Source organism: Salvelinus sp. IW2-2015, linkage group LG32 (genome assembly GCF_002910315.2).
Source record: "Salvelinus sp. IW2-2015 linkage group LG32, ASM291031v2, whole genome shotgun sequence".
NCBI lineage: Eukaryota > Metazoa > Chordata > Actinopteri > Salmoniformes > Salmonidae > Salvelinus > Salvelinus sp. IW2-2015.
Genome location: NC_036871.1, coordinates 13,840,390 through 13,852,365, shown reverse-complemented (window position 1 = coordinate 13,852,365; position 11,976 = coordinate 13,840,390). Strand labels below are relative to the sequence as shown.

Here is an 11,976-nt window from a genome sequence, read left to right as displayed (position 1 = left end):
TTTCAATGAACATTCGAACAGTCCGGCCCTCGGCTTGTAGCTAAATTTTTTATTTGGCCCTCCGTCCATTTGACTTTGACACCCCTGGTATACATCATCCAATGATATGCTTACTTGCAGGTTCCTTCTCCACAATGCAACAAGAAATAATAATAAGAAATAATACAAAATTAGGTGACATGAGCAACACAAAAAGCAGATAGGAGAGACAGAAAAGTGAGTGCCCTATCCACTACCCCAAGATTAGATGGGAAAGGGGCCACTGCCCGACCTCTCTACATACATGTAGCTACTCTTATCAGATAAGATAATGTGTGCATACACTTCTGCAATGCAGCACCTGGTGTTCAACTGTGCTCGTTTTAAACTGTGTGAAGACAAACACCTCATCAGCAAAAACCGAGGCCTTGAGAGGATTTTCTTTCAATACTTTCTGGACCCAGATTAAGCCTACCCCTGGACTAAAAACCATTTGTTCTGTTCTGGAATATTTTTCCTTACCCTCCTCTGTTGCTGGCTCCTCCTCTGCCTCTTCCGCCTCCTCCTCCACGGCCTCCTCCTCAACTGGTGCAGCCTCTTCTTCTGCGGGGGAAGCCTCTTCTTCTGCGGGGGCAGCCTCTTCTTCTGCGGGTGAAGCCTCTTCCTCAACAGCGACTTCCTCCTCAACTGATGCAGCAACTTCCTCCTCAGCGACCTCTTCCTCAGGTGCGGCCTCCTCCTCAACAGCTTCTTCTGTGGGAGAATCCGCTTCTTCAACCGGGGCAGCCTCTTCAGCAACCTCCTCCTCAACTGGTGCGGCTTCCTCCTCAATGGCGGCGACTTCCTCCTCGACTTGGGCGGCCTCCTCTACCTTTTCAACGGGGGCGGCCTCCTCCTTGACGACTGGGGCGGCCTCCTCCTTCTCCTTGACTGGGGCGGCCTCCTCCTCCTCCTCGACTGGGGCGGCCTCCTCCTCCTCCTCGACTGGGGCGGCCTCCTCCTCCTCTTCAGCTGGGGCGGCCTCCTCCTCCTCCTCGACTGGGGCGGCCTCCTCCTCCTCGGCTGGGGCGGCCTCCTCCTCCTCCTCGGCTGGGGCGGCCTCCTCCTCCTCGACTGGGGCGGCCTCCTCCTCCTCGGCTGGGGCGGCCTCCTCCTCCTCGGCTGGGGCGGCCTCCTCCTCCTCGGCTGGGGCGGCCTCCTCCTCCTCGGCTGGGGCGACCTTCTCCTCCTCGACTGGGGTGACCTCTTCCACAGGGGCAGCCTTTTCTTCCTCCTCCAGAACCTCAGGATCTTCCTCAATGATTTCAGGCTCATCCACCTCCGGCTCTTCTTCCTCCTCATCCACCTCCGGCTCTTCTTCCTTCTCCAGAACCTCAGGCTCTTCCTCAATGATTTCAGGCTCATCCACCTCCGGCTCTTCTTCCTCCTCATCCACCTCCGGCTCTTCTTCCTCCTCCAGAACCTCAGGCTCTTCCTCAATGATTTCAGGCTCATCCACCTCCGGCTCTTCTTCCTCCTCAACCACCTCAAGTTCTTCCACAACCTCAGGCTCAGGCTCTGTAAGGAAGAGACAGCATTATGCAACTTAGCTGATAACGTCGATTTCCTGCCAAAACTAACTACAGCATTTCCCGAAAGTGATATTTAGTTTGAAAATGACACTGGGTGATACATATCTATGATATTGGCTGGCTTTTTCCTTAAGAAAATTGACAATTTCGATGTCTTCTTCAAGCTTACACACCTGGTAGGGGAGCAGAAACTTCCTCTGCTTCTGTGGCCTCGATCACTTCTTCAACAATGGGTTCTGATGCGGCTAAAGCAAGGGGACGAGGGGAAAGAGATAAGGGGTGTAGAGGGGAACAGTTAAGACCATCCTGATCGCAATTGATCCTTTTACTTAAACTACGGCCTCATCTGGCATACTTCATCATTTTCTTCTTGCACAGAACGTTCCAAATGTCTTAAGGCACATTTAAGAAAGTGCACTAACTTTATGAGGTGACTTTCCATGGTGTGTCAATAATGGGGGGAAAAAGTATGCTCCTTCAATATAGATTTCTAAAGTACTAACCCCTACGGGTTCAGAATAGAAACTGCTGACTTAAACCATGGTAGGTATATGTATGTAACATTAGTTTGTATAATGTGACAACAGGTATTGGTGTCTTGTTGACAGTAGGTGTAAGCATGTCGTGTACATGTCAGGTTTTACACAACATACAGGTTTTACACAACAACTTGCGGCAAGACCAGCTTATCAGAGCCAATGGTTAAAAGGGTAGAGAATGGCTCATGCTCCCCTGGAAAAAAACGTATAGAGCCTACAGGTGGCAGACATGAAATCAATACAGTTTACATGTACGAGTTTAATGGTTAGCTCTTGATTTAGATAGTCGTAGCAGCACCATGTGGGTGTCTGGTGGAGGACACAGTTCTACTGAGGGTAAAGGTTTCATAAACACCCTTTATGGCCCACACATACTATGATTTCAGCCGTCTTACGCCACAAATCTGCTGTCCCGGAAAATGTTCACGTTGTGGGAGAATTCTTAGGTCGTAAACAATTGTCGGACGTCCTGGCTCGTTCGGGGTGACAGGGTCTAGGTCTGCCGATTAAGTACCACCACGTGCGGTCGTAGGCGCCGAGGTGTTACGAGATGATCCTGGTGACTGACAATAGGTACACAGAGTATGCACACAATAATATGATTGTGGATATTATTAATATCCATATTAATATAATAGTTAGATTTAAACATTGACATGCTTTGCAAGAAGAACGTTTTCCCTTAATAAACTTGTTTACATGACATCTGAAATCAGGCTACCTGATGGGATTTTGATAAACGAATAAACTCGGCAATCAAAATAAACGTTCTACTACTATTTTTGGGAAGTCTATTTGATTCCGAGTTCCGACAAAGTTTGGATGTGAAAACTATTTCTAAGATGCATACTTTCAGTTTTTCCCAAACTCATTTCACTCGCGCATAAGCATAGAGGCTTGTGCTGCTGGCACACGCTCAGATCAAACACACCGCTGCAGTTGACGTAGCCTACGTCGACTGACAGCCTCGCAAGCCAATCGCAGAATGTGACAAATGAACTGAAGCAAATCGTACATTCTGGCCAGGTTGACGTCAAGATTTTTTAAATTCGGTAACGTCACACAGTGCGGCATCTAATAATCGTAAAAGACGGAATCCGACGTACAGTGCGGGAAGGCCTTAACAGCTCGTGACGTTGTAGACGGATGCTATTTTTTGTCTAGTCAAGCCCACAGTTCAAATTCAATGAGAATAGTGATGAATAACTTGCATGTTTAAGCAATTAGGATACTGCATAAACATCTGACAAAGGGATGTTGAATGGAATTGTAATGAGGAAATTAAGTAGTAGGCTATGTTTGAGTATTTAAAAAAACAACTGGTCACATTGTTTATGTACAGAAGAGAACAGTGTAGAGTTGTATCCAGTAGCACCACCGGTGGAGCCTTCTCCTGTGTCTGTGGGTATAGTGTGCGTGTTTCATTACACACATTTCCTCTCATGAGCTTTTACCATCTACTGCAGTTAATACAGGTGTGTGTGTGTGTGTGTGTGTGTGTGTGTGTGTGTGTGTGTGTGTGTGTGTGTGTGTGTGTGTGGTTGTGTGTGTGTGTGTGTGTGTGTGTGTGTGTTGTGTGTGTGTGTGTGGGTTGTGTGTGTGTACACGTGTAGACCAGCAGGAGTTCTACCTTCTTCCACAGGTGCTGCAGGAGCCTTCTCTGGTGCTGCATCTCTGGTAATGATGACGGTAGCCTTCTCTTTCAGCCCTGAGGGTTTTACAAGTGACGCAGGGGGATGAGGACGACATGGCAACAACTCTTGTTCAGGAGAAGTGCCTTTACGGAGGCTACAACTCTGTATAATGTATACGGTATTTGCAGAGTATAATATTCATGTAAACTCAGCAAAAAAAGAAACGTCCTTTCCAGGATGCTGTCTTTCAAGATAATTCGTAAAAATCCAAATAACTTCACAGATTTTCATTGTAAAGGGTTTAACACCGGTTTCCCTGCTTGTTCAATGAACCATAAACAAATAATGAACATGCACCTGTGGAAACGTCGTTAAGACACTAACAGCTTACAGACAGTAGGCAATTAAGGTCACAGTTATGAAAAGAGGGCTTTCTACAGACTCTGAAAAACACCAAAATAAAGATGCCCAGGGTCCTGCTCATCGGCGTGAACTTGCCTTAGGCACGCTGCAAGGAGGCATGAGGCTGCAGATGTGGCCAGGGCAATACATTTCAATGTCCCTACTGTGAGACGCCCTAAGATAGCGCTACAGGGAGACAGGACGGACAGCTGATCGTCCTCGCAGTGGCAGACCACGTGTAACAACACCTACACAGGATCGGTACATCCGAACATCACACCTGCAGGACAGGTACAGGATGGCAACAACAACTGCCTGAGTTACACCAGGAACGCACAATCCCTCCATCAGTGCTCGAATGTCTGCAATAGGCTGAGAGAGGCTGGACTGAGGGCTTGTAGGCCTGTTGTAAGGCAGGTCCCCACCAGACATCACCGGCAATAACATTGCCTATGGGCACAAACCTACCGTCGCTGGACCAGACAGGACTGGCAAAAAGTGCTCTTCACTGACGAGTCACGGTTTTGTCTCACCAGGGATGATGGTCGAATTCGAGTTTGTCGTCGAAGGATTGAGTGTTACACCAAGGTCTGTACTCTGGAGCGGGATTGATTTGGAGGTGCAGGGTCTGTCATGGTCTGGGGCGGTGTGTCACAGCATCATCGGACTGAGCTTGTTGCCATTGCAGACAATCTCAACGCTGTGCGTTACAGGGAAGATATCCTCCTCCTTCATGTGGTACCCTTTCTCATCCTGACATGACCCTCCAGCATGACAATACCACCAGCCATACTGCTTGTTCTGTGCGTGATTTCCTGCAAGACAGGAATGTCAGTGTTCTGCCATGGCCAGCGAAGAGCCCGGATCACGTCTGGGACCTGTTGGATCGGAGGGTGAGGGCTAGGGCCTTTCCCCCCAGAAATTTCAGGGAACTTGCAGGTGCCTTGGTGGAAGAGTGGGGTAACATCTCACAGCAAGAACAGGCAGATCTGGTGCAGTCCATGAGGAAGAGATGCACTGCAGTACTTAATGCAGCTGGTGGCCACACCAGATACTGACTGTTATTTTTGATTTTGACCCCCCCTTTGTTCAGAGACACATTATTCCATTTCTGTTAGTCACGTCTGTGGAACTTGTTAAGTTTATGTCTCAGTTGTTAAATCTTGTTATGTTCATACAAATATTTACACATGTTAAGTTTGCTGAAAATAAACACAGTTGACAGTGAGAGGACGTTTCTTTTTTTGCTGAGTTTATATGGCTAGTAACAATATAGTAATGTACATTGGGATTTAGGTCTAGGAGGTCATATGCATAAACTTTTAGACATTAACATAATTAAAAACAAAAATATAACATTTAAAGACTGATTTGGGTTTACATTTGCACATAAACACTGAATTGGTATTGTGTTCTGATATGCTGTGGAAAGGTGAGGTCTGCAGTGCTAAGAGATATAGCAGGACAGGGGAGCAAAGAAAAAAGGAAAGAGTATTCCAATAGAAACGACTGGGAGGGAATGCCCATTTAGGCACAATGTCTAACCCAAACCTTGTGTATGCATACAATTGGCCATTTGTGTAACACCAAAACATCTTATTAAAAAGTGGGAGACAAGTGCACTTGATAACAGGAAACCTTCAAGAATCCAGCGACTTTATTAACAAAGAACAAGCACATAGCTGATCCTTTCAAATCCACTTCTGAGTTCCATCTCCACCAAATGCAAAATAAATCATTATGTCCTTGTCTAAGTCTACAAATATCTTGTCTAGCGACTTTAAATAAAGCTATATTTTCTGATGTAAATGAACACAAAACTAAACCACATCTGAAACTAAGCTTACAGCACCTTGCCGTCCTCTTGGCACCTTTCCCTGTCCAGTTCATACTTCTAGAGGACAGCATTATGATTTTTTCCACAAGCAGGAAGTGGCTAAAACACTATGCACTATACATTGCGGAAATGGCTGTCCTGCACAGTAGGGGGTTTCCTACTCCCATTCGCAGGGGTCTGTCACTGGAGACCTCTCACAGGTGGTGTTTCTCCTGAATCTTTTAACATCTCTGTCACCAGAGGGAGTGAAAGATCACCGACATCAGTGCAGGTGTGAAGAGTTTAGCATCATTTCCGGACCCCCTTATCAGACATCTTGAGCTTTTTAGCAGCAGCTTTGGGGGCCTCTCTATTTTTGGCGTCTTTGGGGACCTCTACCCTCTTACCCTTCACCTCTTTCCCTGACTTCTTGTCTGGCTTTGTCGCATTCTTCTTAGCTTTCTTGCGGTGCTCCTCTTTCTTATTTTCTCCCTCCTTCTCCTCTTTCTTATTTTCACCCTCCTTCTCTTTCTGCTCTTTGCCTCTCCTAATCTTGCCCAAGGCCTTCTTAAACTCCCCCTTCTCTGGCTTGTTCTCCATCCTAGCTGCCGTTGCCACCTTAGCCTTCTTTGCCACCTCGTCCCTCGTCACCCCTAGGACCTTCTCCTTCTCCCTGGCCAGGATGTTCCTCACCTCGGCCAGAGCCATCTTGGCAATCTTTTTGGCCTCCATTCGCTCATGGATGATGGCCAGCTGCTGGTTCAGGGCCTCCCTCAGCTTCCAGCCCACGTCTTTGGTAAGAGGGTTTTCTGGGACACGAGAATACCATTTAGCGGCTTTGACAGTTTTCACTGCCAGGCTGCTAGGGTCACAACGCAAGCATATTGCTGACCACACTTCAAGCGTTTAGTAGGTTGCAAAGCACCCTGGGTAATTGGATTTGCTGACTGGGAATGTTAGGATAACAACAACTGGCATTTTTCTGCACTTTGGAAAGGTTTCGCTTTCCAGACAACATATGTGGTCAAACACGTTTTACTACACAGATGCGATTCAGTTGGTCCAACAGTTATATGATGTTGTCCAATATTACACTCAGCACACCACGCAGACATGAATGATGTTGTCCAATATTACACTCAGCACACCACGCAGACATGATGGATTTCAATTATTTCATACCAAATACCTTATAACTACAAAAGGGGTAGTCAAATACAGCATGCGGCTAGAAACCAATTCATGATTGTATGTCAAGAAGCAATCATATTTTTTCTACTAGTACACTTAAATTCAAACGATCCCAATATGGTTATTAGAACTATGGTAAGCAAGACCTTCATAGCTCAAACTCTACTGCACACTGGAACCCACACTGTTCCTCATGCAATACCTTTTTTGGCTTTTCTCTTGGAAACATGTCCGGGATTTTCATCTGAGGTTTAGGAAAACAAAAAGTTAAAATATGGATATAGTCTCAATAAGACTGGTGTATCTGCTTGGTGCTCAACCACCAATAGGAACAGGCGAATCGCAGAGCTTACCTATAGTAGGGGAGAGCAACCGTTACAACGGAACAAAACCAAGCTCAACCAATAACAGATGGAGGGAAGTCTTGTACCTCTCTCAGCTTTCATTGACACCCATAGCAAGCTTACTCAGGGATGGGGCTAAGATTTTCTCTCACAATCTGATAGTAAAGCCTTTGACATAGAGCAGTAGTAATAATCTACTTGGGCCACCCCTTGTCTGGCATTGCCAAATAGTGGCTGCGGGTGAAATCACAAAATCAGGGGCAAATTCAGTATGAATGAACAAAACTAAAAACCAGCCAGACCTCAAACAGATTCTAAATTACAGCCCCCCATTTCGTTTTTTTGGGGGGGCAAAAAACACATTTTGAGAGCATGGACTAGACTACAAAGCAATCTGGACACTCATCCACAACAAAGTACCTTTGGTCTCAGTAGCCGCCTCTTTTTTCTTGACCTTTGTTTTTGGAGATTCTGGTTCGATTAAGTTGGCTAAGAAGATTAAAAAAATAAAAAATATGACCACCAACATAAATTCAACACTAACTTAGCAATGTTAAGACTTCAAAACTTTAGCAGAATATACAGGTTTCTTTAACTAGCAGACCTGCTTTCCATGAATGGAATGCCATGCATTCACGCATCTGAAAATTGACATATGGCATAGTCGGCTACTCAGAGCTTCTTGAAGTTTTGCTCTCAGCAGAGAGAATAAAAAAAGGGGAGCAGGTGAAGTACCTCTGTGTCTCGCTCTTTTCCGATCGGGTCGAGGTTCATCTGATATTTTTCAAAAGGAACATGGCATTAGAATCTAACAATGACCATTACTTACTGTGACCATTACTAATGAACACCAGGCAAAACTAATATCCAAAAATTACCAGAACAAAATTTGACAACTCAAAACATGCCCATGCCAAACCCCAAAGGCGGACAGATGCTACCATTCAGGGCTCAACGCTGACCATTTTTACAAGGAGCATGTGCGCCTAAGTTGAAAAATGTAGGGGCACACCAGGAAATTTGGGAGGACAATCAAAAATATTTTGAGGTAATAAAGCTAGAATCCTTCATTTTTCTAGGCGCACTGGTGCTCCTAGATACAATTCCAGGTCTTACAGCAAAATATTTAGGTGCAAATACAAGTAAAAGGGTCACACTGTGGACCCCTGCCACACATTCACAATTGCATTGTGCTTACCCATACCTCCTATTCTGATGGTTTTATTACATTACTTGTAAGAGTATGACTTGGAAATGATGACCATGTGAGTGTGACATGACTGTATAACTAATTTTACACGTTATCAATACATTTGGGATCATATTTGTCAATGGTGCCAAAGACCAATCATCTAAAACTATAGATGGGTAGTTGCAATGGAAATATTTAAGATTAGTAAAGTTCATATTCAGTTTAGAGTGATTAACAAAATGTTTCGCAAATGTATATATTTTCCCCTTTCTGTAATACACACGATATCCAGTGTTCTGTTTTTAACACTGGTTGGTCACATGTTATGGATTAAACTCATATCTGTTGATAGTGATTGGAGGTACAAGGACCGACGACACTGATTATTATTGTATTCTGTGAAACAGTGATTCTGTAGCAGCTGACAAAGTCACTGCCTTTAGTCTTTAACTTCCTACAAGCGTCTTGGGCTGGTGTTGTCTCCCTGTTGCAACTTGTATTAAACCAAATTGATTTATGATTGACTTTATCTGCGACTGCTCTTCTTTTGTTCACCTGCGACTGCTCTTCTTTTGTTCACCAGTTGTCCACCATCAAAAGGGGCGTCAAAGCACCATTTGTACAATGGCCCTCCAGGAGTCACTGGTTGTGTGCATACTCCACTTACCTTTTTTCGCCTGCCCGACAACTAAAAAGCAACATCAAGTCCTTCAGGGCTTGTTTGACAGGGTAATGCTAATAACCCAAAAGTCCACGCAACATGACCACACTTCACCAATTGGGTCACTTGTCTAGTTCTATTTTTAAATGGGCAGTTAAGTATTACATGACCCGCTTGAGCTGCGGCGACATAATCTACTACAGCCACTATGACTTATTTTCACACGAGAGCATGAATCTCACCAGTTCAACCTGTTCCTAGCTATACGGTCAATGCTTGGTCATTGTACTTGAGTACTAAGTCAAGCCTCTAAATGAGTGAAAGCCAATACGAAATCTGAATGGATTCCACCCAAAAGCTTGCTCAGCAGGTTTATTGCATCTTTGACAGTGCCATTCCTTATACCTTTTGTGCCAGACATGTGTTTGCTAGTACTTACAAGAAACCTGTCTTCGTTTGCTTTCAATGTTGTCACAGACAACACATTTTTGACCATACATACAATTACAAATTACTGGAACTTTCAATTCTTGAGTTCCATCTATAGACCACAATGTTTAGAGTTTGAAAACTAAACTAGCTGGGTAAGTCTCTTTAGGGCGAGTGGGAGTCAGCATTGACCCATTTCAGAGATCTGGGGTTCAGGTTATGATCTGCGTCTCAAAGCAGGTGAAAGGTCCATGGAGTGTGGAATTCGGTAAAATTCCTTGAACTCATAGTCGGGCTCAAAAAGCATGGAATCCTCCACATCAGGGAGCACGTTTTTCCAAAACCACCTCGGGCTAAGTATGCAACATCATATTTCATAACCCTGTCTCAGGACGTCTAGAAAATTGGTTTAAGGAACAGTCGAAAGCTAGTTTCTCAAAGGGTTGGCTTTAACAAAAGTGGACAGCTAACAAGAAATGATTAACACCTGTGCAATAAGTCCTCCAGCAAGCCGGTCTCTAAATATCTTATGTGCAGTTTCAACCCCCCCAAAATCTATGCTTTACCATGCAAGGAAAAAAGAACATTCACAAAAACACATAAACCTTAGCGAATAAATAATCGGAAAAACACATTTTTAATTGTGTTTAACGAATGGATGACGAAGACAGGGATGGGGACAAATAGCAGACCTGAATACGTTCAAAAACCAACAAACACAGAACATGAATAGTAATCCTAATATGGACAACAGATAAATAACTACGATAATGAGGGAATGCTTCACCGATAAAGAAAAATTATAATCTTCAACAAAACTTTCAATACAGTAAAAACTTAGACGAAAGGTCAAACTAAAGTAAAAAAGCATAAATATAATTCCTGCTAAGTGGATAAAAATGTGCTAACGTTAGGGCCCTAGGGCATGCAGTACTGTGGTTGGAAAAAATAGAACCGATCTGTTACCCAAGTGCAGCTGTTCATTGCATAAAATCGGTAGTTTGCAGTCTGTTAAGTGGAAATGCACATCATAGAAAAGCATTATTCAGCCTGGCATTTAAAAGTGCTGCAAAAATCCTGAAGGCATAGTCTTCGTACCACCATCGAAAATATTCAAAAAAGACTTGAGGGGTCAACTGCTACATGACTTAACCCTTCAAATTATTCTGCCAGGGAATGGTGATTATTACAGAGGGGTTTTCAACAAACGCGCCTCAAGCAATGGGAAACAAGTCTAAAGGAGCAACAAGTCCACTTGGGACTTTATGCCACGGGGGATATGGCTACTGGTTATGGTAAGCAAGGCCTACTGGTTGTGGAGGCCTAAGATCACACAACTCTTTCCCTGAACCCCGTCAGTCTGAGAAGTGCCCCTTTCCTCCTCCGCCGCTCCATCCTCATCCTCAAACGGGTTTATGAGGCCATAGAGGAATGTGAAGAAGCCTTGAAACCAATCGGAGCCCTCCTCCACTAACATATCCAGGACCTCCTTGAGGGAGTCCAACTTTTCCTGACTGCCATCTTTGGTCAGGCCTACGCAAACAGAGGGGAAAACAAGGAAAGGGAGATAGGGAGGGAGGGAGAAAAAGAAAGAAGAGTAAAAGGTGGAAAAGGGAGGAAAGGAAAGGGTGGAAAGTTTAAAGCGAGGCCAGGCAGCGAGGGAAACTATGCAGGTCTAAGATCACATGAAGCAGAGTTGGAGACTAAAGAGAGGAGAGAATAGCAATAGCCTAGAGGGGGGTGGGCATGCAGAGGGACTCTATAGAATCTATCACTAGCAGCAGGGACCACAGCTGTGCCAGACAGGCAGTGGTCTGGGTGACAAAGCAGAGCAGTAGTCTTTATGGCAGACAGCAGCAGAGTAGACCGAGTACCAGAACATGGAACCAACTCATTGGACCAAACACTCCTGAAGTAGGTTCTTCCCTTTTGATTAGAAAGAAATGAGCAACTTTAAGATCATATAACAAGTGACTTAGAGATGAGAGAACACAGAAGTCCTTGTTATGACTGAGTAATTCTTAAGGCATGCAGCAATAGGCCCTGGATGTTATGTCAGTGGTGTGAAACGCAACAGTCACTATGGAATCGTACTCGAAACACCTTTTCACAACATGCACATGCAGACTTTGTTGATTCATTGTCCAGTTTGGTAGAATTGACTAAAATAGTATCTTGTGGCAGAGATCGGTTAAACCAGTCAGTCATGCAAAAGAAA

The 11,976-nt window shown here is 44.6% G+C and overlaps 1 protein-coding gene across 9 annotated transcripts in view; it reads right to left on the bottom strand.

The window, feature by feature from the left end:
* The window catches only part of LOC111956594 (fibrous sheath CABYR-binding protein), a 37,984-nt gene that overhangs the window by 8,906 nt on the left and 17,102 nt on the right, over positions 1 to 11,976 (bottom strand). For 7 of the 9 annotated variants that reach the window (XM_070436655.1, XM_070436649.1, XM_070436654.1 and 4 more), the window contains 3 exons: positions 3,720 to 3,797; positions 1,724 to 1,795; positions 502 to 1,536 (listed from right to left, as the gene is read on the bottom strand). In XM_070436655.1, the coding sequence (XP_070292756.1) occupies positions 502 to 1,536; positions 1,724 to 1,795; positions 3,720 to 3,797 (1,185 nt within the window). The remainder of the gene's footprint in view (positions 1 to 501; positions 1,537 to 1,723; positions 1,796 to 3,719; positions 3,798 to 11,976) is intronic. The other 2 variants (XM_070436648.1, XM_070436653.1) reach the window with 1 other exon arrangement.